This window comes from Lissotriton vulgaris, chromosome 3_2, assembly GCF_964263255.1.
Source record: "Lissotriton vulgaris chromosome 3_2, aLisVul1.2, whole genome shotgun sequence".
NCBI lineage: Eukaryota > Metazoa > Chordata > Amphibia > Caudata > Salamandridae > Lissotriton > Lissotriton vulgaris.
The window spans coordinates 274,604,780-274,629,878 of NC_141690.1; the positions used below are offsets into that span (position 1 = coordinate 274,604,780).

The 25,099-nt window shown below is 49.5% G+C and overlaps 1 protein-coding gene across 3 annotated transcripts in view; it reads left to right on the forward strand.

Moving 5' to 3' along the window:
* The window catches only part of PCGF1 (polycomb group ring finger 1), a 174,431-nt gene that overhangs the window by 52,933 nt on the left and 96,399 nt on the right, over positions 1–25,099 (forward strand). For all 3 annotated transcript variants that reach the window (XM_086964573.1, XM_086964572.1, XM_086964571.1), the window contains one exon: positions 14,318–14,423. In XM_086964573.1, coding sequence (XP_086820699.1) covers positions 14,318–14,423 — 106 coding nt within the window. The remainder of the gene's footprint in view (positions 1–14,317; positions 14,424–25,099) is intronic.

Here is a 25,099-nt window from a genome sequence, read left to right on the forward strand (position 1 = left end):
GTCAGTATCTGAATCAAGGACTGCATTGAAGAGCCTCCCACTGCTGTGGTAGCCCCAGCGAGTGCCAGGATTAGATTTGTGAGCGTTTAGAAAAGACTCTGTTGCCAAGGGAGGGGTCATGTACACATGGTAGATTCAAATTATGGCCCTCTACTCCTCCCTCAAGGACAAGGTATTGGCCCTGGGCATCAGGGAGAACACGATGATCTCCATGGGGAAGGAGTGGAGAAGGAGAATCTCCACTCATCAGGAACCCTGTACATATCTTGCATAGTAAACTCTATCATACCCTTGATAAAGTAAAAAGTGGCAGTTGTTACCCACCAAGTGCCTTCTTGGAGCATCAGAATTGCAGGAAGGAAATTATGGGCATAGCGCCGGACAGTGGAGCACTTGTTTCGGTCTAGCAGTACATTAACGATCCGTGACAAAATCTGGACATCTGTGAAGGTTGGCATTTTTAGGAAAATTAGGACAGGAGAGGCGAGTGTCACATGGGGGCACTCTAGGAACCAAGTGGTGGACTGCTGCCAGAAAATGTATTGACCTGATGAACGGATCGTGTACGCTGTTGTGGTGGGACAAAAGACATGAAAATATATTGAATAACAAAACCCAGTCACAGTAAATGAAAGAAAGAAAAACTAACCCACCCCAAAAACCCCTCCCCCCATATTTCTACCTCTGAAGCATCTGTCACCCTTGAAACTGCAACAAAAGCCCATAACACTACATATTTTAAACGTGGAGTAGTGGACCCCTCCCTTTTAGCAGGATCTTAGCTCGCCAATACCTAATAAAGAAGAAAGAAACCTGTTTGGTTAATCAGACTCCTCTCTTGCCCACTACTTGGCAAGACCACCCCATATCGGCGTCAATGGGGTGTAGGAGGGCATCTCCCCCTAGGAGTACTGTGGCCAGGGCAAGTTCGAGAGCTGCAGCAGCAGTCTGTAGCGCCCGCCCTGAGTCCGTCGGTTGCGACTCAGAGGTGTCAGAGTCCGGGGAGGGTGAACCGGTCGCCTCTTGATCGTGTCCCTTGTGCAAGCGAGTCCGGAACCGCAGTTTCACTTGGGCAGGTGCAGGTTTTTTCACTGGAGGCAGTCAATCAAGCAATCAATTAATCAATCAAAATACATTTTATACGAATTCACACATGAATCATAAAAGCTGCAAATCTATCCATATAAAAGGTTTAAAAAACCGTAGAAAAATATAAAACACATTAATGAGTAAAAAACTACAGTACTTGGATACTAGTGCAAATACAACAATAGAGTTTATTCTCTATTACGTTTCCATGTAACACATTGATAAATGAAGAACTAAAGTACATAGATACTAGTGCAAATACAATACTCAAATGTACACTCAGTTACATTGCCTAGTATCAATCTATAACCGCTTCCTGCAATTGATAACAGCCCAAGGAAATCGGGACATTATGGCACATATATAGATGTTGGGTAACGTTTGCAGGTATAGAAAGGTTGGCCTTCATTGCACAAAACCCAGCTGCCTTAACAGGGGTATCACATGTTTCCTCCTCATCTCAGAGACATGCTTACAAAACAGCACAGTGTGCAATGTGCTCTGCATAGAGATATCGTCACAGGTACATTTCCCCAGGGTCAGTGCCCAGTTATTAATAGTGGGGAAGCTGATTAGGTGGTGGAAAATACCCAAACTGAATTGAGTCAGCACAAACCTGTGGTGCGAATTGAACACATTGACTAGGTAAAATATCATATTGTAGCTGGTCCGTATCATCTGATTCCTCTGGACAGATGGTTTCAAGATTTCAGATGCTAATCTCGTTTCCTCTAGTAGTGATCAGCATTTAATTTTGAGTACATCTCTTTGAACGAGAGCCAAGCTCTCAGGCGGATCATAGTACTCAGGATTACCAATATCTGACAGAAATTTGTAGACAAATTTGAGCCAAGGGATTTTAAGGGCTGATGAGGATCTAAGACAATCAGTTATAATTGATTAAGTGCCATAATTGCACTGGCTGTATCCTAATCAAGCCTGCTACAAAAGGGGCTCCTAGTTCTGAATGAGACATAGGTTGCACTACTTTTCGGAATTGCGAGTATATTTCTCAGAAAAGGGTTTTCTTAAAGTTGAAGACTACAAATCTGCCTATGTCCCCATAATTTGGACCCATACATAGCAGTGAGCCTACATTTAGCCTTGTAAATGGTCCGCATTTCTCTTGGCTGTTTAATTCCTTGAGTGCTAGCAAACTGTAGCATGGCCCTTGTAGTTCTTGTGAATTGAAGCTGCCTAGATTCTATAGCCCGTTGCCTCTTCCCATTACGACTGAATACTATCGCCAAATAAGAGAAAGGAGTTGTGTGCTGAATTTGTGTGCCCTCAATAAAGATATCCCGACATCGAGAGGCCGTATGCCCAACATTCATGGAAAAAGTTTTGCCAATTTTAATTTTCAAGCCATGAATTTGCATGAAAATAGCAAATTTGTCGACTAGGCACTGGAGTCCTAGGGGGGTACGAGCCATTACAACTGTGTTGTCTGCGTAAAAGTGTTGGGATTGTGCGATGGCCAACTTGGGGTAAGTCAGTACACACGCTTACCAAGGTTGCCCCTACACTATTCAGATAAAGGTTGTCTCCCTCTGTTTTGGTAAATGGCTCTGTACAATTGCCATTAATGCCACAGCGAACTATTCCACGACCTAGCACGAACAAGTCTCTGAGAAAATGTATGATTGTGGAAATGACTCCCAGGTTAATCGTAATGGACTATAGTTTTTCATGTACCACAAAGTCAAAAGCGGAAGATAAGTCCTAAGTACAAATTCACTTCCTTAATGAGCATGTATTTTCCAATAAAAAAGTACAGATTGATAACCTATTCTGTAGTGCCCAGGCCTAAAGCCGCACTGCAGGTCCGAGAGAATATTGTTAGATTCTGCCCAGTCCTGCAGACCATCTAAGAGAATGCGGCCCGCCACCTTCACAAGGGAGTCTAAAAAAGAGATTGGCTTATATTGTGCTGGACTGTTTCGATTGCCCTTTTTGTATATTGGGATTCAGGCCAAGTTTGCAAGATGCCCTGAAGTCCTGGATGTCCCTAAAACTGAATGGGGACAAAACCGAGCTGATGCTCCTAGGCCCCCCAGATCTCAGCCTCCCCGCCTCCTTGTGGCCTCCCTGTTTGGGTACCCCGCCAACTCCAAAAAACAGTATTAAGAGTCTCGGTGTTTGGCTGGACAGATCTGTCCTTTAACGTCCAAGCCACAAAACTCTCAGCCACCTGCTTTGGCATCATGAGGATGCTAAAGAAAATTCTCCCTCTCCTCCCCTTGGAAGCCAAACAAGCGGCCGTACAGGGCTTAATTCAGTCACGCCTTGATTTCAACAATGTGCTCTACCTTGGCGCTCCTGAATTCACTCTGAGAAGGCTTCAGATAGTCCAGAACTGCGCAGCACGCATTTTGCTCGACCTCCCCCGCAGACAATCAGTGAGGGCCGGATTGGTAACCCTCCACTGGCTACCGGTGCGCCAGAGGGTCATGTTCATAGCTATGTGCATAGCACACCAGGCCTTCTGGAACACTGGCCCCAGGATTACTCGTGACCTAATTACCCAGTACACGCCCAACAGAAGCCTCCGCTCCAGTCAGACTTTCCTTGCAATGGCCCCAGAATAAAAAGATCCAGATCCGGAGGCAGGACGTTTTCCTATAACGCTGCCAGGGCTTGGAACACCCTTCCTTTGCATCTCAGAGCCAACCACAATCTCTCGGCCTTTCGCAAACAGCTGAAAACCTTTTTATTGCATCCAGTCTAAATTCCTCTCACTTCTCTCCCCTCCTGGGACATTGTGCGGGTCCATGGTATTCTCAGCGTTGGACGCCTCCGGGCAGCAATTCGCGCTCTACAAATTCCTATCCTATCCTATCCTTTCCTTTTCCCGACTATCTGAATGACCAAGTAATAATGGGGCCCCCAAATGTCAATGTTAGGCTTACATAAGTCAATAGGGATCCGGGCCCGGGGACTTACCGCCCTTGCTAGATGTCGGTGCTTCAACCACTTCGTCCAAAATGAAAACCGTGTAATTTCTTTGATTAAGAGGTGAGGTAGATGCTGGCTCCCCAGAACACAATACAATGTTCAGGGGAGCCATTATGTCGTTCGTAGTGGAATATAAGTCTATAAAATGAGCTAGCAAAGTAGCCTCAAATTGCCATCTCAGCGCGGGGGCAAACCTCAGGGTCATAAGAAGGAGAATTAATAATGCACCAGAACTCAATGTTGTTGTTGGACAAACTGGCTTCAAGTAAACAATTACTGGTATCCTCCTTTAAAAGCTTTTTCTGTTGCTTAATGGCCAGTATATATGCAGATCTACATTTGCGTATCTCCATGGCCTGTCGCGGCTTTCTAGCTTGTACGTGGTTTAATGTTCTATGTGCTTTAGAGCATGCCAAATCAAACCAGCCAGTATTGGATGCTCTGGCTTTGCTTTGATTAACATAAAGCCCTTCACCAAAGCCATTATATATGGTCAAACGCTTGGATGAACTCATGTGGCTCTGTGTTCTCATCAAGGCACTGTTCAAATGCCTCCCTCATTTCCCTGATTAATTTTGCTAAACTGTTGGGTGGGTCCTCCATGGACCATCTTATGGCGTACCCGTTACGACGGGAGATAGCCATATTCTCCAGAGTAGTGGCTCTATGTGGGGGTAAGCCTCCCCTCGCCCGGCAATCGCTCGGTGTATGAGGCCCCGCTCTATCCGTCGGTACCTCCCACAACGCTCGCAGACGGCGCAGAGGTACCGACGGATAGAGCGGGACCTCATACACCGAGTGATTGCCGGGCGAGGTGAGGCTTACCCCCACATAAAGCTGGGGATGAAGAAATTACCTTGAAAACTACTCACATATGAGTCATATGTCTGGTAGGGTGGTCAATGAACCACTGATTTATTTTCTTGTTTAAACATTTTTTCACACAATTTGATACCTTCTGCAGTAGCACAAATTACTTTTAGGTCCTGAAGAAAGCCGGGTCATTAACTCCCTCGGCTGAAACATGTTGACCTCACTCATAGCCAAATGACAGTAAAAATCTTTCCACACTATCAGGCGGTTTTTAACACATGGCACTAGGACAATCCCTAATAAACATATTTTTTTGTCCTTTTTGTCATTTTTATCTCACTTGCATATCTCGCCTGCACTGCACTCCACCGGTCCTCAAACCTTGGACAAACATAAAGGCTGAGTCTTCTAGAGAGCCAGAGGTCCATTACCTTCGTACATGTAGCCGATGTACAACTGGGCTATATGTGACCCTCCTCTCTTGGTTTTCCAAATGACGAAGCTCCGCCAAATGGGTGGGCTGATGGAAACCTTACTCTAGCCTGGGTTGGGACAAGCCTTGTACAACTGGTGAACTGCACGTGCTCTCACACAGGTTCTCCCTGTCACTTTCCTTAGACCGTTGTTTTCCCTTTTAGTTAGTAAAGTTTGTATTTAGGGGTGTTGAGTATAACTGGTCTTTAAATATTGCCCCCTAGACCCTCCTCCACTTCTCTGGTTACTTGTGCTCTCAGAAGCTCCTCTTCATCGGAGCAGTTCTAGTCTCAGCGCAGTTTCGGGTTTATCCTCCCGAACAGCGGGTTCGGGATATTCAGGCTCTGATTCTGATCTTTCAGCCGTTATCCCGAGTCTCGGCCAGGTTGACGCTGGGGCTGATGGCCTCCTGCATCCTTCTGGTGTGTCACGCCAGGTGGCGGATGCGGGCTCTGCAGTGGGACCTGAGGTTTCAGTGGGCCCATCATCAGGGCAACTTGTCCGATCATGTCTTGATCTCGGAGGGCACTGTAAGACAGTTGCGGTGGTGGCTCACGGACCGCGATTGGGTCAGCGGCAGATCCCTCTCCCTGCCCCAACCGGAGCACGTAGTTGTGACGGACGTGTCCCTCCAGGGCTGGGGGGGCCACATGGGAGAGGTGGAGATAAGAGGCCTCTGGTCTCCGGCGGAGTCCCGGCTCCACATCAACCTTCTGGAGCTGCGGGCGATCCGGCTTACACTGAAGGCATTCCTCCCTCTGTCCGGGGGAGTGTAGTGCAGGTGTTCACGGACAACACCAACGCCATGTGGTACTCCAACAAACAGGGCGCGTGTGGTCGTGGACTCTATGCCAGGAGGCTCTGCGCCTCTGGCAGTGGCTGGAACATCAGGGCTTGACCCTGGGGGTTCAACACCTGGCAGGTTCCCTGAACGCCAGGGCAGACAAACTCAGCCGTCGGTGCATGATGGATCACGAATGGCGTCTGAACTCTGACGTGGCGCAAGGCCTCCTTCAGCAGTGGGGAGAGCCTTGTATAGATCTATTCGCCACAGAAGAGAACGCGCAATGATATCAGAAAAGTCGGTATACGCCTGCAGGTGGAACAGATTTGTGGCATGGTGCACAGCAAAGGCTGTGGACCCACTCTCTACCCCCCTTTCTGAGGTTCTCCTCTTCCTTTTTTCTCTTGCCCAGCAGGGCTCTACTCTGGGCACTATCAAGGGCTACCTTTCTGCCCTTTCCGCCTTCTTAAGGCTACCTGATCAGCCTTCTTTGTTCAAGTCCCCGATTATAAATAGGTTCTTGAAGGGCATCACTAAAATGTCCCCCCCCTGTTCCTTTCGTGATGCCCCAATGGGACTTGGTTCTGACTTACCTGATGTGTGCTCCTTTTGAGCTGCTTCATAACTGTCCTCTCCATTTCTTACGCTTAAGACTGCTTTCCTGGTTGCCATCACCTCTGCCAGGAGAGTGAGTGAGCTCCAGGCTCTTTCCTCCAAGCCTCCTTTCCTTTCTGTCCAGCCGGACAAAGTTGTGTTGCGGACAAGACCCTCTTTCCTGCCCAAGGTAGTCGCAGCCTTCCACATCGGGCAGTCTAACACCTTGCCCACCTTCTTTCTGCCTCGGCATCCCTCTAAAGAGGAAGAGCGGCTCCACCGTCTGGACCCAAAACGTGCGCTCTCATACTATCTGGATCGCACACGCCAGTTCCGGGTGGATGACCAACTCTTTGTTGGTTACGTGGGCGGTTCACAAACGGACCATCTCTCGGTGGGTCGTGTTGTGCATCAAGGCATGCTACTCTTTGGCTAAGTAGGAGCCTCCTGTTGGGCTGAGGGCCCATTCCACCCGGGGCCACGGCGGCTACTACTGCCCTGGGCCGGGAGTCCCCTTGCAGGACATCTGTCAGGCAGCTACGTGGGCCTCGCTGCACACGTTCGCAAGACACTACTGCCTGGACAGCCAAGTCCGGAGGGATGGCTTCTTTGGCCGTTCCGTCCTCCAGTACTTTCTGGTGGGATTATTGGTTCGCAGACCCACCACCGGGTTTGGTATTGCTGGGGTATCTATTCTAAGGTAAGGAATCTAATACTAATCTGTTTCTTTCAGATGCTGAAGTTACTTACCTTCGGTAACAATATATCTGAAAGAAACCGTAGTTAGTATTAGATTCCTTACCGCCCCACCCATCCTCCCCGTTCTGCGAACCGATATCTAGGGTTAAGGTCATCCCCTTTCAGGGCCCTAGTTTCATGGCACCAGTGTTGGTTTTTATCATGGCTCTGCGTTTCTGGCGTGGAAAAGCTGTGTATAAGAACTGACGTCATTGCGCGCAAGCGGCGTCTAAGTAGTCCGGCGACGTCATCCCGGCGCCAACGACACCGACGACTGACGCAGAGCCGCAGACAACGTGCAAGGGTACTGCTATGCAAAAGTTTCCGGATCCAGTCTGACGCCTGGGATATTCTAAGGTAAGGAATCTAATACTAACTACTGTTTCTTACAGATATATCGTTACAGAAGGTAAGTAACTTGTGCTTCACGTATAGTCGGGACCTTGGGCCATGCAATGGACTCTGGATCAGTAGTATCCCAGAGTATGCATCATCTCCAGCAGTACATACAGTCCTCTGCTTCTAGTTGCAGCCCTCACAGTGGTGTCATGCGTAACCTGGCAGTATTGTGCCGATATTCATAGGCAGTATGGGTATAGATGATCAGCAATGGTGTCCAGTAGTGTGAATACTGGGGGGGAGATGAGAAGAAGTTGCAGGCCAGGCCAGGAATGGTGCCGCAGAGTTCAATCGAGGGGTCCAATCTCTCCCAAGAGCCGCGGTTCAGCGGTAGGAAAGGTGCAGATTGGGAAGCTTCGGGCCAGTACACTGTTCAGGTGCATCCCGGTGGTCAATCAAGAGTCCGCAGCGCCGCCGGGCTGGGAGACAGGGCCTCTACACGGCCCAGGCATCCAGCAAGCCCAACAGCAACCTCCTCTCTACTCACAGGGTTGCGTCACAAGAAGTATAAGGCCGCCGGGAGGCGTCCCAGCACCCTCCAATGCTTTGCAGTCTCCAGAGGATGCCTGACCCTGACGGGAACACCAGGCAGCCCAGCCGGTACTAGCAAGAGCCCATAGCACCGAAAGTCAAGGCCTTCTCACATGGACAAACAGATCTTCCTCTTCATTTTACCCGGCAGTGTCCCATCCCATCATAGGGCTCCGCTGCGGGAATTATGAGGCAGTCATGAGGCGACCCTGTGCCGGTGGTCCTCAAGCACACTGCCGGTCCCAGAGGCCATCTGTGCCCCAGCAGGAGCGCCAGGCAGGTGTGCCTCTCTGCTCCTCACACCTTCAAATGCCAGGGATCCTCGCTCACCGCAGTGCTGTCTGAAGTTCAGATCTTGCCAGCCATCCGCCGGCAAATATTCCAGCATCAGTCTTCGACAGAGCCCTCTATGTTGAATGCAGAGGGAACTCCCGCATATTGTGCTTGCCGAACGGCCCTCCAGAGCCACAAAACTCTGCAGCCACGGCCCCCGGGATGGTGCCGATCACCAGCAGCAGAAGGAGGGCCAGTAGAAGCTTGGTAACAGTGCCCAACGGAGGCGGATGACTGAGGGGCTGGAGCACTCTGAGTGCGACCGCCATATTGATGCCCATGTGACCCATTTTTATGGTGTGTTAAGATTCATGCTGTACCAGTTTATTTTTACACATGAGGGCCACACCACATCGTCTTAATATATCTCTTAATGCTGCTTGAACCGGCTTGCAATTTTTTGAGTGCTGTTCATATCTGAAAGAGACATGTTAGTGATGGATTCCTTACCTTAGAATATCCCCAGGCAACAGACTGGGTCCGGAAAGTTTTGCTTAGCAGTACCCCCGCGCGTCAGTAGGTGGCGTCCTGCAGCCCCGCTTCAGTCACTGGCGTCGACGCCGAGATGACGTTTCAGAGGGTACTTAGGCATCACCCATGCGCGCTGACGTCTGTTCTTTTTCCGCGCCAGTAAGCGCAGATCCGGATTGAGCACGTACCTTAGTCACTTTTTGACTGCTAATTTGAGACTTTTGTCTCCCCCTTTTTTCTCCTGGTGCACGTAGGGATGCCCTGCTTTAAGTCTTGTGGGGCCTGTTGCCGTAATATGTCGGTGGCGGACCCCCACAATGTTTGCCTCTACTGCCTGGACACCGACCACAACTCCCGGGACTGTTGAGCCATGGCCCCCAAGGCCTTGCGTGAGCGGCGTAGGAAATTGCTGGAGGTCCAACATTTGTCAAGCCGCCGCTCCGGGTCTAGGGGTCCTTCCCGGGACCGCTCACGGGACCAGAGCCGTCGCTCCTCGGACTCCGAGTCTTCGCCTTCGGATTCCGGTAAGCAACGCCATAAAAAGAAGCCGAAGAAGTGCATTCGCTCTCAGACGTCATCCTGTCGCTCCTCGGAGGTGGACAAGAGGGACAGGGGCTTCTCCCCTGTGGCTACTCTGAAGCCTGGGAGTCCTGCGGCCTACCCGCCATACCTGGGTCTGTCGGCGACTCCCGAACAGGTGCAAGAGTTCCTTGCTGCCATGGACCGCCTTTTTAAACCTCGGGCTCCCTCCAGCGCCACAGGATCCTGTGCCACAGGATCCTGCGCCGTTGGCTCCAACCCCGGTGCCACAAGGTGCAGCCTTGCCTGCTCCGGCCCTGGTGCCGCCCTCGGCTCTATTCTCTGTGCCCCACTGGGTGCCGTTTATCTCTCCCTTGCCCTGGTTCAAGGACCATTTTGTTCCGACCTGGGATCCGCATTGGGAGGTGGCGCTGGTCCGGCCCCGGCCGTCTCCGTTCGTCCCTTCTCCGGCTCTGCCGCCGCGACCGGCCCCCTCTACACCAGAGGCGGACGAAGACTGGGAAGGGTCCGAGGACCCTCTTGCCCTCCGAGAAAGATTGGATGGACGCCTTGGAGGATGCAGGCGACCTCTGTCTCCTCTGATCCAGGGTTTGCCTCTTCCCCCATCTACGATGGAGAAGGGTGCTTCCTACACAATGGTGCTCCGTCAGGCTGCTAAGGTCCTCAACCTTGACCTCCCCACAGTGGCCCTCAAGACCAACCTCCTCCCCGAGGTGCTCCAGACTGGGTATACTTCTTCGGAGCCGTTGCATCCATTCAGTGACGCTCTTACAGAGGTCCTCTTGGACACTTGGTCGAGGCCAGCCACAGGGGCCCTGGTGGATAAAACGTTGTCAGGCGCCACCGACCGGTGCCCGGTGACCCCGCCTTCTTGACCACTCACCCTACGCCAGAGAGCCTGGTCATTCAGACCTCGACGTCACGGAGTACCTTTCGCACGGCCCCGCCGTATAAGGACTCTAAAAGACTGGACCAGTTTGAGAAGCGGTTGTTCTCTTCGGGCAGCTTGGGGATGCGTTCGGTGAACACCGCCTGCTTGAGGTTCTTCTGTTTCTTTTGTCTTTGGCACAGCAAGGCTCTCATCTGGGCACTCTCAAAGGTTATCTTTCTGCCATCTCTGCCTTTCTACTGCTTCCTGATCAGCCTACTCTTTTTAAGTCCCCGGTTAACCGCTTCCTCAAAGGCATTACACACACGTTTCCTCCCGTGCCTTTCATAATGCCTCAGTGGGACTTGAATCTTGTCTTGACTTATTTGATGTGCGCTCCCTTTGAGCCCCTTCATAACTGTCCTTTACTTTAGAGACTGCTTTCCTGGTAGCTATCGCCTCTGCCAGAAGAGTGAATGAGCTCCAGGCTCTTTCTTCCAAACCTCCTTTCCTTTCAGGTCATCGGACAAGGTGGTTCTAAGGACCCGTCCTTTTTTCTTGCCAAAGGTTGTCACGCCCTTCCACATCGGGCAGACCATCACTTTGCCCACCTGCTTTCTGCCTCCACATCCTTCCAGGGAGGAGGAGAGGCTCAACTGTCTGGACCCAAAACATGCGCTCACATTCTATCTGAAGCATACACAACAGTTCCGGGTGGATGATCAGCTCTGTTGGCTACGTGGGCGCCAAAAAAGGTTGGGCCGTGCACAAACAGACCATCTCCCGGTGAGTCGTTCTGTGCATCAAAGCAGGTTACTTCTTGGCCAAGAAGGAGCCTCCTGTGGGACTACCTGCCCATTCGACCAGGGCCACTGCAGCCACTACTGCCTTGGGATGTGGCGTTCCCTTGCAGGACATTTGTCAGACAGCTACGTGGGCCTTGCTGCCCGCTTTTACAAAGCATTACTGCTTTGACAGTCAAGTCCGGAGAGATGGCTTCTTTAGCCGTTCTGTTCTCCGTGACTTCCGGGTGTAATTTTGTTAGCAGACCCTCCACCGGGGTTGTTATTGCTGGGGTATCTATTCTAAGGTAAGGAATCTATCACTAATGTCTCTTTCAGATGCACAAGTTACTACTTGTGTAACGATATCTCTAAGAGACATTAGTTAGTGATAGATTCCTTACCACCCCTCCCATCCTCCCCGTTCTGCGAACTGATTACTAGGGTTAAGGTCATCCCTTTTAGGGCCCTAGTTTTATGCACCAATGGTCAGTATCTTGCATGGCTCTGCTTTCCTGGCGTGGAAAGTCGTGTGCAGAACTGACGTCAGCGCGCATGGGTGGTGCCCAAGTTCCCTCTGTGACGTTATCTCGGCGCTGACTACGCCAGTGACGGACGCGGAGCCGCAGGACGCCACCTACTGACGCTGCAGGGGTACTGTTAAGCAAAACTTTCCAGATCCAGTCTGTCGCCTGGGGATATTCTAAGGTAAGGAATCTGATCACTAACTAATGTCTCTTACAGATATATCGTTACACAAGTAGTAACTTGTGCTTTGCTGTTTGAACCTTCCATTACATCATTCTACTTCCAGCTCCATCTTTCATGTTATGTCCCACGCTGCAACTCTGGGCAATAGCTTGCTTAATCTCCACAACGGCCCCAACAGCGCCAGGATGCCTGGCCTCACCTTGGGGGGCCCAGGAGTGGGCACTTCACATGGAAAGGCCAGGAGGGGTTCCAGAGCGGTATGTGTACAGCGCCGTGATACCCCTTGGGGTGATTGTGCGCTATATAAGCACTACAACATTTACATTATTTATTGGGTTTTCATTTCTTAAACTTAGTTAACCTCTCATCCCATCTTTATGAACTTCAGATATCGTACCTTTTTGTTCTGCAGGTTTAAGATGAATTTTTAAATTCCACCTCAAGATTATGCTTTCCTACAGTTCACCTTTTCTGACCATGCTCTGCCTTGCCCTTGATTGCAAGATACTCATTGTTTTGATATTTGTATCCAAGTGTGTTTATGGATCAGATTTATTATGCACAAAATTTGATTTTTGTAGCCTGCTGCCTTTCTGCTCATTTTATGTCCTCTTCTTGCAAGAGTTTAGTCCTACCAACTGTGGCACTGGTCTTCAGTACTGTACACTTTTCCATTTACGTATCCATTTTACTTCATTTATTTTATAATTCGAAATGTCTGTAGAACTTGATGAATCTCACGCAATAAATGGTGGAAAGGTCCTCTTCCTGGCACTCTGGAAGCTATGCTGACTGACTCCTTCTGCCTCTCGGACCGTGGAGATAATTATCTTCTGGACTAAAAATAACTCTCCTCTCTGTTGAACCATGGATATGATCTTTCTCTTTGGTTTTCTGTGTTATTCTGCTTGTCTCCTGTTCACCCTTGGATAGGTAGGACCTTGCTCTCCAGTGGTTTTCTGTGTTATTCTATTCGGTTCCTGTTGACCCATAGATAGGATCTTGCTCTTTAACGGTTTTCTGAGTTATTCAACTTTTCTCCTGTTGTCCCATGGATAGATACAATCTTGCTCTTCAATGGTTTTCTTTGTTATTCTGCTTGTCTCCTGTTCACCCATGGATAGGTAGGACCTTGCCCTCCATTGGTTGTCTGTGGTATACGTCTTTTCTCCAGTTGACCTGAGGATAGATGGGGTCTTTCTCTCCTGTGGTTTTCTGTGTTATTCTATTGGTCTCCTGTGACTCATGGATAGATAGGATCTTGGTCTTCATTGATTTTCTGTGTTATTTGACTTGTCTCCTATTAACCCACGGATACGATTTTGGTCTCCATTGGTTTTTTGCTTCATTCTGCTTGTCTCCTGTTGACCCGAGGATAGATGGGCTCTTGCTCTCCTGTGGTTTTCTGTGTTATTCTATTGGTCTCCTGTTGACCCATGGTCTTCATTGATTTTCTGTGTTATTTGACTTGTCTCCTATTAACCCACGGATAGGATTTTGGTCTCCATTGGTTTTTTGCTTCATTCTGCTTGTCTCCTGTTGACCCGAGGATAGATGGGCTCTTGCTCTCCTGTGGTTTTCTGTGTTATTCTATTGGTCTCCTGTTGACCCATGATCTTCATTGATTTTCTGTGTTATTTGACTTGTCTCCTATTAACCCACGGATAGGATTTTGGTCTCCATTGATTTTTTTGCTTTATTCTGCTTGTCTCCTGTTGACCCGAGGATAGATGGGGTCTTGATCTCCTGTGGTTTTCTGGGTTATTGGACTTGTCTCCAGTTGACCCAAAGATCGGAGTTTGCTCTCCATTGTTTTTTCTGGGTTATTCTGCTTGCCTCCTGTTGACCCATATATAGGATCTTGCTCTCCATTGGTTGTCTGGGTTATTCTGATTGTATCCTGATGACCTAATAAATAGATAGGACCTTGCTCTCCAGTGGTTTATTCGGTTATTTGACTTGTCTCTTCTGGGATCGTCCATGCCTGTTTCTGCTGGAATAACTTGCCTCTACTAGGTGATAGTTCCTAGCTGTTCTAATAAGATGCTATTTGATTCTTCAACATTGTTAGGGATGCCTATAACTTGTGCATTGAGGATTCCCTCCACTTTCCAATTTGTGCAGCACTTATACTTCTATTTTTTAACCAGACATTGTGTCTCAATCCTAAAAGACTTTGATCTGTTCACCTGTTTCTCTGCGTTGAAAGTTGTTCTTTTGTTTTTGTCCTCCCAGAATCTGTGGCAGATTGCACAGGATTGCCCTACACCACATTCGACCATTCCAAAGCACATTACTACAGATATGACGAGCACATCTCCCTATGTTTGGAGAAACAGAGGTCAGTGATGGTAACTTGGTAATAATGCCTATTAACGTGTATTTACTTTCTTGATATTAACTGCTTGGGTATAACGGCACATGTGCTTCTCCAGCATGAGTTCCTCATCTGATTCGACCCTTGAATTAGCCCTCCATCACCAGCTTGCAACATGAGGAACGTATAGAATGTAAGCTCTGAGAAATTCTAGATTGTATCGCACCAAGCAAGGCATTTCATCTTTTTTAATGTTCTCTCGGTGCAGGATTTCACACATTTAGGCGTTACTCAATTTGTATACTTTACAGCAGTCTTATTTAGCACAAATTCTTACAGCTTTGTGCAGCAGTGGTTTATCTTTTTTATTTTAATGATTTTTTTCAGTAATAAGTTTTCAGAGGCTTACTCGAAATGATTTAGGTTCCTATTAGCTGTGTGTGGAGTGTAATGGAGTGTAATGGGAAGATGTCTGACTGTTGTGGATTCCTTGTGTTATTACTTTCCCTTGTTTGATGATTGTTGCTAAACAAAACTCAGTTAAGTGTTTTCTAATTTATATGCAGGCCTCAACACTCTTCTAGTGCAGGCCATTTGGAGACCAATCTCTTACTTGGCCACTTAAGACTATCCCTGGACGTACTCTGTTCTGTTTCCCACCTTTTTGTGGGATTTGTGGAGACTCTTGCCTCTTTGACTAGGTTTTCTCTTCTTACTTTAATGTATGGAGCAGTTTCAGAATACTGTGTTAATTTCCAGGAGCCCAATGCCTCTCTAGCCCTCATATTTCCTGAGATTGCTCTATTTCAATGGTACCGAGCAGGATACTTCATGTTTAATTCAAAACTGATGATGCCTCGACATCAAGTCGGAGCCCCTGACCGGAAAACAGCGTTTACAACGCTGTCTCCACAATGCGGTTCCTTTACAACACGGTTGTTATAACGACCACGTTACCACGCGTACCATTACATCGCAAGTCGTTTCAACGACTTGCTGTTGGGGGTGCGCTGGTGTTGGATTTACAATCCAACACCTTCCTTGCTGTTGCACAAACTGGAGTAATAATGGTAAATAATACTATTCCTAAGTCCAGCGCGCCCCCTACAGCAAGACGTTGAAACAACTTGCTATGTAATGGTTCACGTTGAACCAACGCAGTCGTTGTGATGACCGCGTTGTAATGGAATGCGTGAACAACGCATTTGTTGTAAAGAGCCATATTCCCCCTGACCTCAGAAAATCCAGATGACAAGTGACTGCTTTGAGATACAGCTCTTGAAGTTTGGTAAACCTTTCAGTCCTCTTAGTGGTTGTTGGCCCACTATTACACATTTCTAGCTGTTCTCTTGTTAAATATGTTGACTCCAGCTGGGACCTTAAATGTCTTACAGCTAGTGTCCTGCCAGGACACTGTTACTGTCACTACTGAAATGGACATTGAAACGCTACCTCCTTAAAACTGATCACTTACTTGGCTTTGGTGGGGCCCTTATTTGTAATGTGTTTATGGAATTTTACAATGTTGAAACAGAAATTTTCTACAAATCACTGATCTTTGGAGCTGAATCCAGAACCAGTGTCTTGGATAAACTTTCTCTTTTGAATGTCATTTTGAGGCCGAGCCTTGTGCTCATATACCTCCAATTCAGAAACATTTTGGTGTAACTATGGGATCTGTGTTAGTTGCTGCTGTCACTCACTAAACCGTGCCTTGTGAGTAATTGACACTCCACAAAGTAAAGATGACATAGTACAAGGCTCTGCAAGAAACAAAAATGGCAGTTTGTCCAAACTATCCCACACCTGGCTGTGAACACAGCTCCGCAACAACTGGTATTAAGGAAGAAAGCTAATACAACAGACATGCACTGGTCGCCGATGCAGCAGCAAATGAGCTGAGCATCCACCCAGCCAGTCTGAAATTTTGGTGTGTAAGACGGGGGTGAAAGTTGGAAAAAAAGATTGTTCATGATCGCTATGTTAATATGAACAATTTCATGAAATTATGTCTACATAGCGAAGTAGTATAAGAGTGAGAACTGGAGCTGACTAGTATAAAGCCTTTCAAATTACCAATTGGTAGTGCGGATGGCAGTAAATGCAGGTGGAGAGGAGAGTGTAAATAGAGATGTGGGAGGCGAACTATTCCATGGATAGTAATGACCAAGCGGCCAATTGTAAAGTCAGAGCGACTGAGTACAAAAGAGATGATTGTGGAAGCTTTAGATATGCAAGGGCAGCTCTCATGGCGTGGAATTTAGGGAAACCTGATAGAAGAAGGTGAAGTAGCTTTAAAGAATAGAAGGGGTGGAAAGGGGTTGCCTGTGTTTGTTGCTATTGCAGGAGGACCAAGACTGATTTGAATATGGCTAGTGTCCGTCTAGAGTGATACAGTAGAAACAAATCATGGACTCTAATGTGGCCTGAGTGATTGACAGTGGCTGTCATTGCTGTTCATTTTTCTTGGTTTTTACCTCCACTATTTACCATTCCTTTCCGGTTTTATTTTTCCTCCTAGCACCAATATGTTCTTTGTGCATATTAAACAATAATAATCATTAATTCAAGCCTTTCGTATGTTACTTTGTTTGTTGCAGGACCTTAGATTACAAGTTAGTAGAAAAAGGGGTATTCATAGCATGTGTTGGCTGCAGATACACGTTAAAGCAAAACCAAAGGGGATGATTGACAGAGTGTTGAGCATTGCAAACACTCACCCCCAGCCAACTGATCTGGGTTGAATCCATCATCATTCTTTAGCTCACTCCACCACTCCAGTTCAGACATGGCCATATGCAAATCAGTCTGACCCTGTGCCTCATGGGAACAGTCCAGCCCGAACTGCCAAGCCACGTCTTCCCTGGACCGGAATCAAGCATCCTAGGAGCGGTTTCTGGCTAATCAGTCATCATCAGCCACGCTTGCTTGAATCCAGTGGCAAAGGGAGCAAGGGACTCACGTCTGGGCATACCCTGCCAACTTAGGGCGAACAAAGCAAAATTAAAGGGGATGATGGACAGAGTGTTGAGCATTGCAAGCACTCCCCACAGTCAACTGATCTGGGTTTAAGTCTCTAAGAAAGCACAACTGTACTACTCGGGTAGACGTTAAATAAGAAACCAACTGAAATAGACAGCACCATGTCGTGTAGTTGCAACTACTGTAGGATCTGCATTTTTGTTGGACAGCAAACTTTGGGTGAGGTGTGTAGACTAATTCCAAGCACCCCACAGGATATTTTGGCCTAGGGACCAGCTGGCTCACAGTGCCACCATAATCCCTGCCTAACCTAAACATGAAGCGAATAGTTTCTGACAACCACTGAACAATACAACCCTGGCCCTTTGGGGATCGTGGTAACCGATCAGAACCTTTCCACTCAGTCACTTGTGCTCTTTTGTTCTCCAAGGAATATATACAAAGAATACACCGTGGGACGTTTTCTATATATTTATTGAACCAACGTTCTTCTTGTATAGACTACATGCGCTACAGTAATCAATTGACTGAAGCAGAAGAAAGTGATTACAAGCTCCAAAAGAGTAAATAGCAGATATAGTTCCAACATGGTGCTAAGACAGTGTGTGTGCATATATATATATATACAGGCAGGCATATAAACCAGGTACTAATCAGGCGTACTCCTACTATCAAAACCCTACTCTGTGTGTGTAGACGTAGAACCAAGAATCCCAACCCCATTACCTGATGGGAGAGAATGTAGCACCCTGTCCTGGTCACGACTGGACACCCCTCACGGAGATGTCAGACCGTTGCATGGTGAAGTCTCTCTGTGCAGGGACCCTCGGTGTCGGCTGAATTGCCTATTCTGCTAACCCTCTGAGATGCTTATTATTTATAATAAAAAGTATCCATGCGATGTAGGTATCGATTAGCAATGTTATGGATATGTCACCCTGGGGATGAAGATAGAACGACATTTGTACATTATGCGTACAGGCCTTGTACTTGCTATTCGAGGCACCATAATAATGTTAGGCGAAGCCAGATGTGTAAACGGAAGTAGTTTCAGCGAAACAAATCCAACATTGTCACACACTCGAATATGTGCAAAAGGGGACAGCAGTAATGTTATTGTGCAAAAAGCGGTCCATGTAAGAATATGTGCAGCTAAGTTGCATGGGTTTAACTGTGGCACATAACACAGAATAGGCCAGTGCTCGAAGGAGAAGTTTCAAAGGTCTGCCGCCTTTTTTATGCGAGCCCCAGCCTCTGCTGCTAGCAGCAGATGGCAGCCTCTGGTTTACACCCCTACTTTGGGTGGGAAACCCAGCAGGAAAACTCATAAAGGCTAGGAGGAGTAGTTAAGCCCCCTTTTCAGTCCCCTCCATCTTGTAGATAAGTGGACCCTTCCAATTAGGGCTAGGGCTATGACCCTTTCCCACAGGAGGGTTGCATAATAGTGGGTGTAGTTACACCATGTAAAGTGTCCATTGGCCCTACCTACTACTCCCCTAAAACGCCCGCTAAATTTAGTATTTAGAGGGCTCCCTCAGACCTAGAAACTAGATTTGTGATGACCTAAGAAGAAATCCCTGCAGAGAAGACTGAAGATGACGACCGCCTTGGCCCCAGCCCTACCGGCCTGTCTCCGGGTTCAACGAACCTGTGACCTGTCTTGCAGCCAGCGACCTCTGAAAACCCTTGTAGGACTGATGTCTTCGAAAAAGACTCCAGTCTCCCATTGACAACGGACCTGTCCAGAAGAACTCTAATACTAGAGCTATGTATCCAGTTGGAACCGCGACTCCTGTCCACTCTGCAGAGTGGCTTACCTGTTCATTGAAGTCTCTCCAGCAGTCCTGACTTCAAATCCAGCGTTGTCTGACCTCTCCTGGCCTCCACAATGGTGCCTGCAGTGGTTCCCTCTGACCGCGACCGGCTCAGGTAAGACTTCGATGTCAAAAGGCACCCCTGCACCCTAAGCCCCTGGGCCTTAGTGAACTGAACCGACGGTGCCCCTATGACCCCTACACCTCTACTTACCTCTGCTGCTGTTGGTCTTCCTTCTGTAACCTCCAATGAAACTCCTGCAGCTTGTTTTGTCAACACCAGAATCTCTATTGAATAGCATTGGGCGCTCAACACTGAAATCTCATCCTGCACCCGGCTGCTCTGTGGCGCTGATGGTGTATATTTGGTGTAACTTTTTGCCACCACCACCACCTGCTGCTGTGCTTGACTTAACCCCCAAAGCTTGGCCTCTGCAACCACTTTACTTACCTGCAAGCAGTGTGACTTCGAGCACCCCCAGTCTCCATTGAAACACTATGATTTTGACCTCTGCACCCATCCGCCCCTGTGCCGCAGGTGGTGCAGTTTTGATACTTACCTGACCCTTTCCCCTTTGGTCCCGAAGACTGTAATTGTAAGTGTGATACTTATCGGTTTAACCGCTATATTGTTTTCCCCTTAGGATAACATTGAACTGTACAGAAATTGTTCAAAGTGTGGACTTTTTTTTTTTTTTTTTTTTTATTTTTTGAAAACCTTTATTTAAGAGCACAACACACAGCTATTTAGCCCAACATCCCGGAGGCAGGGCAGCCAAATATGAAGGAGGTCAATAGTGTGCAACATCAGAACATAATCATCAAAGGTTAATTTTATAAGAGAGAGAAAACAACTGGCGCCCGTGGGCGCGAAAGTGGCAGTAAGCAAAAAGTGTGTGACGCAGGGTGTCCGGGGACGGGAAGGGAGTAAGGCAGTAATGCTAACGAAAAAGGAAAGAAGCAGGATGGGATAGAGGGAGAAGGGGGAGGGCTTCAGGAGAAAGAAACAATGCATAGCTCAGTTGGTGTCACAGGTCAGGGCAATGCAGCCTCCTGCTGGTCAACTGGTTCAGGCGGTTGGCACACATCCCCCCTATATTCATTCCACGCTCCCCAGACCTTCATCCAATTCCGTGGCCTCCCTCTGGCTACATAGACTGTCTTTTCCCTGAACATACACCAATCCATGTTGGCCTTCCACTGCACCAGCAGGGGGGCCGCGGCAGCGCCCCACCGCTGGGCTATGTCCCTCTTCGCCACCATGTTTCCCAGGGTAACCCACCTAGTCTGCGCGACATTATGATCAGACGGTTCCCAGACATTCAGGAGGCACCGACGGGCCTCCGCATGGGAAGCCACGCCAGTAACCTCCGCCATCACGCGGTGGATCCTCCTCCAATAGGAGGCGATCACCGGGCAATCCCAAAGGATATGGAGGAAGGTGGCAGGGGCCCCACACCCTCTGCGGCAAAGACCATCCGGGGAGAAACCCATGCGCATCAATCGGGGCCCAGTCACGTACACCCGGTGGAGGATCTTAAACTGAACGAGGCGAAGACGGGAAGAGATGGCAACCTCCTTAGGAGAGGAAACCGCACTCTGCCAGTCCTCGTCATCCAGCTCAAGGCCATCCGCCACCCACTGATCTCGCAAGCCAAGAAGGAGGTCTGTACGTACATTTATAAGCTTCTTGTAGGCAAGGGAGATCGCACTGTCCGGCACATGCCCGTCTAGGATCCTATCCTCCAGCGGGGAACTTTCAGGAATGGCGCCATCCGGCGGGGAGGCCGAGAGTAGCGCATGTCTCAACTGTGCGTAGCGGAAGAACTCCGTCGCGCCCAGCTGGTACTCAGTCTGTAACTGGGGGAAGGTCTTAATCGAACCCCTAGAAATCATGTCCTCAACCCTGCTGATGCCAATGAGGTCCCACTTGTCAAAACCCTTGGTGTGCCACAGCCTACCCAGGATGTCGGAGTCAAAGAGGGGAGTGAACTTCGTGAGCCTGCCCTGCCATCCCTGCGCCTTGGTAACCGTTTTCCAAACGCGAACCGCCGTGCGGGTGGGGCCAGTCAGTTTGCGGTCAAAGGATCTGGAATATAGGGCACGATAATAATTCCCGCCGCCCATCAGCCATCTGTCCATGGCGTAACCAGGGTTCTCCACTGGGCCGTAAAAACCATGGTTCAGGGCAGCAAGCTGCGACGACCAATAGTACCGGCGCACATCCGGGAGGGCTATGCCCCCATCATACCAAGGAAGCGTGAGTTTGTGGAGGGCCACACGGGGGCGACCCTCCCAGAGGAGGGTACGAAGAAGACCTTCGATGTCGCGGAAGTATCGGGCCGGGACAGGGTCCTGCGCATTTTGTAGTGCATAGAGGAATCTGGGAAGTGCCATCATCTTAAAAAGGGCAGCACGGCCCAGGAGAGAGAGTGGCAGGTGGCACCAGCTTTCGACGTCGCGTCGCAGCCTCTGAAGAGGAGGAAGCAGATTATTGTCATACCGGAGCTTGGCGTTGCTGGATATGTATATGCCCAGATATTTAAAGCCGCGCGACGCAATCTGGATGCCGCAGCCTCCGGGGAGGTGCGGGGTATCCCCTTTGAGGATATAGAGGGACGATTTGGCCCAGTTAATAACCAGGCCAGAGTATCGCCCAAACAGTTTGATGACATCGCAGGCCACAATAAGGGATCTACCCGGTGAAGACATGTATAACAGGATGTCATCAGCGTATAGAGAGACCCTGTCCTCAAAGCCGGGGGCCCATTCGATACCTCTCAGGTCGGGATGGGAACGCAGCTGTGCCGCAAGGGGTTCAAGAGCCAGAGCAAACAACAGGGGGGACAAGGGACAACCCTGTCTTGTGCCACGGTGCAAAGGGAAGGGCGCTGACAGGCGACCATTGACCGTGACATTGGCCATAGGGCCCGCATAGAGGAGCTTCACCCAACTGATGAAGACCGGTCCGAATCCGAATTTAGCCAGAACTGCCCATAGGTAAGGCCATTCTAATGAATCGAAGGCCATGGTGGCGTCCAAGGACGCCAACACCGCTGGTTCTTTAAGAGTGTGGGCCCGGGCCATAACCCCATGAAGGCGGCGCAAGTTCAGGGCGGTGTTACGGTGGGGGATGAATCCAGATTGGTCGGGATGCACGAGGTCGCTGATAACTCCAATTAACCGATTAGCCAGGAGTTTGGCAAGGACCTTGGGTTCCACATTAAGGAGGGAAATGGGACGGTATGAGCGACATACGTCCCGTGGTTTACCCTCCTTATGGATGACCACGATGGTAGCCAGTCGTTGGTCCAGGGGAAGGGAGCCTCTTTCAAAGGATTCAAGGTACATCTTGCGGAGGTGCGGGGAAATCGCATCCGATCGGATCTTGTACAGCTCCACTGGAATTCCATTGGGCCCAGAAGCCTTGCCCGATTTAAGGGAGCGGATAGCAAGGTCGATCTCGTCCGCAGTGATGTCCCTATCCAGGTCCCCCCTTTCTTCCTCGGAGAGACTGGGGAGGTCTATATCCGCGAGGAAGGTCGTCGTTTCCGCCTCCGAGAACTCCGAGACAGACTCATAGACTCCGCGGAAGTAGTCCGCGAAAGAGTCCACAATGGCGCTGGGGTCCGTCAGGACCGTACCGTCCCCACCAAGGAGCTCCGGCACCACTCGGCTGGCCATCTCTCTCTTATCGAGCCATGCCAGCAGTTTCCCGGCTTTATCACCCACGTCGTAGATGCGGCCTTGCTGTTCCTTGGCGAGGACACGAGCAGCATCAGTGGCCAAAGCCTGGTACTCCGCTTGTTTCAGCGAGAGATTGTGGAGGGCCAAAGGGTCAGGGCCGGAGCGCAGCTGGGTCTCGAGGTGTAGCACCTCATGTTCGACAGCCAGCATAGCCGAGTCTCTCTCACGGCGGGTGGCCGCAATGAGTGCCTGGGCCTCTCCACGGAGCACCGTCTTAAAAGCCTCCCACAGTGTGGCGGCCGACTCCACCGAGCCCACATTTTCTGTAAAGTAAAGGTCGATAGATTTGGCCAAAAGGGTGCGGGTCTTAAAATCGCGAAAATACCAAGGGCTGACCACCGCCGGGCGTTCCGACAAAGTCACGCTAAAGTCAAAGGAGACCCATAGCGGGGAATGATCAGAAATGCCACGGGCAAGGAAGCGGGCCTCCGACACAGCTAATGCGTCCGAGGCCAGCGTAAGGACATAGTCAATCCGCGAGAGACTACCGTGCGCACCCGACAAGAAAGAGAATTGACGAAGCGTAGGGTGCAAAAGCCGCCACGTATCCACCAGCCCCGTAGAATCTAGGAAGGACGGCAGCCACATTTGCGGTCCACGTAGGTCGCGAGGCGGCTGGCGATCGAGAGGCCCAGAGCAAACCGAATTAAAATCGCCCCCCACTATCAAACGACCAACCGGCATAGACAAAATGGCACCACCAAGGTCTCGAAAAGTACTGGACTGCAGCCCCGGGGGGACGTACACAGACAACAACGTAAGGGAACGCCCTTCCCATCTCCCGGACACAGCGGCGTACCTCCCCCTATCATCTATCATAGTGGTCTCTATCTCTAAGGGAAGGGATGAGCGCACAAGAATCCCCGCCCCCCTGGAGCCGGAAGAGAACCCCGAGTGTGCCACCATTTTGTATCCTTTGCGATTCAGGGCTTTACAGGCATTGCCCACCAAGTGCGTCTCTTGCAGAAGTACAACATCCGGCCCATGCCGTTTAACCAGTTGAATAACCACCCCTCTCTTGATGCGATCACCCAACCCGTTAACGTTCCAACTAAGAATCTTCAGCACCCTACCCCTCATCCCTCCACCACCCGCCCCACCCATCACCCAAAAACACCCGCATCAACAAAAGTCCAGGATCACCATTGTCCGTGTGCCACAAGAAGGAAAAAAAGAGAAACACACAACAAACAAAAACTGTACCCAACCAACCCCCCACCCTGCACCCCTGCGTTAGACTAAACAGCCCTCCCAACCTGCAGTGTGCCTGTCGCCCCATTAACTATTCTACCAAAGACCCAGAGGAGGAAGGAATCCCCGTGGAATCGTCCCGCCACCCACCATATGAATAAAGGAGAGAATAATCACACCAAAACAGTAGTCCGGCGGTCATTCGAGGCAAGGGCAGCCCCGGCTCCCAGTTCATTCCTGCCGTTCCGCTCCGCCCGAGGCGCCTCCAACATCTTCCTCTCGCTCTTCCCGTTCTGGTGTTACAGTGTCCAGCCACTCGCTCACATTGTCCGGGTAGTCAAAAAAGTATGCGCGGCCCTTATATTCCACACGGAGCTTCGCAGGGAATTGCATCGAGTATTTGAGACCCATGTCCCTGAGGCGTCTCTTGACCCCTGCGTAGCTCAGCCTTTGGCGTTGCACCTGTCTGGTGAAGTCAGGGTAAAAATGCACCTCCGCGTTCTGGTAGTGCAGTGGTCCATGCGATCTGGACGCCTGGAGGATCGCATCTCGATCCCTAAAGTTAAGGAGGCGCGCCACAATAGGTCGTGGCGTCGCCCCCGTTTTAGGTGGACCACCCGGTACACGGTGGGCCCGTTCCACCGAAAAGAAGTTGCTCAGTCCAGAGGGCGCCAAATGCGTCTTGACCAATTCCTCCACAAAGAGGTCCGCCGCTCCATCCTCGGCCCCTTCCAAAGTGTGGACTTTTTTATTTAAAAATGTACTTACCTAATTGATCAGATTTTGGTCTTAAAATAAAGTACAAACAAAGTATATTTTTCTAAAATTGGTGTAGATCTCCTTTTTGAGTCGATTGTCCATTATTGGTCAATATTGTGCAATAATGTTTATCACTTCTCTGATAGGCCTATGACTGTTCACCCACACTACCACTAATAGAGCACTGTTTGGGGAACCCCTGCACAC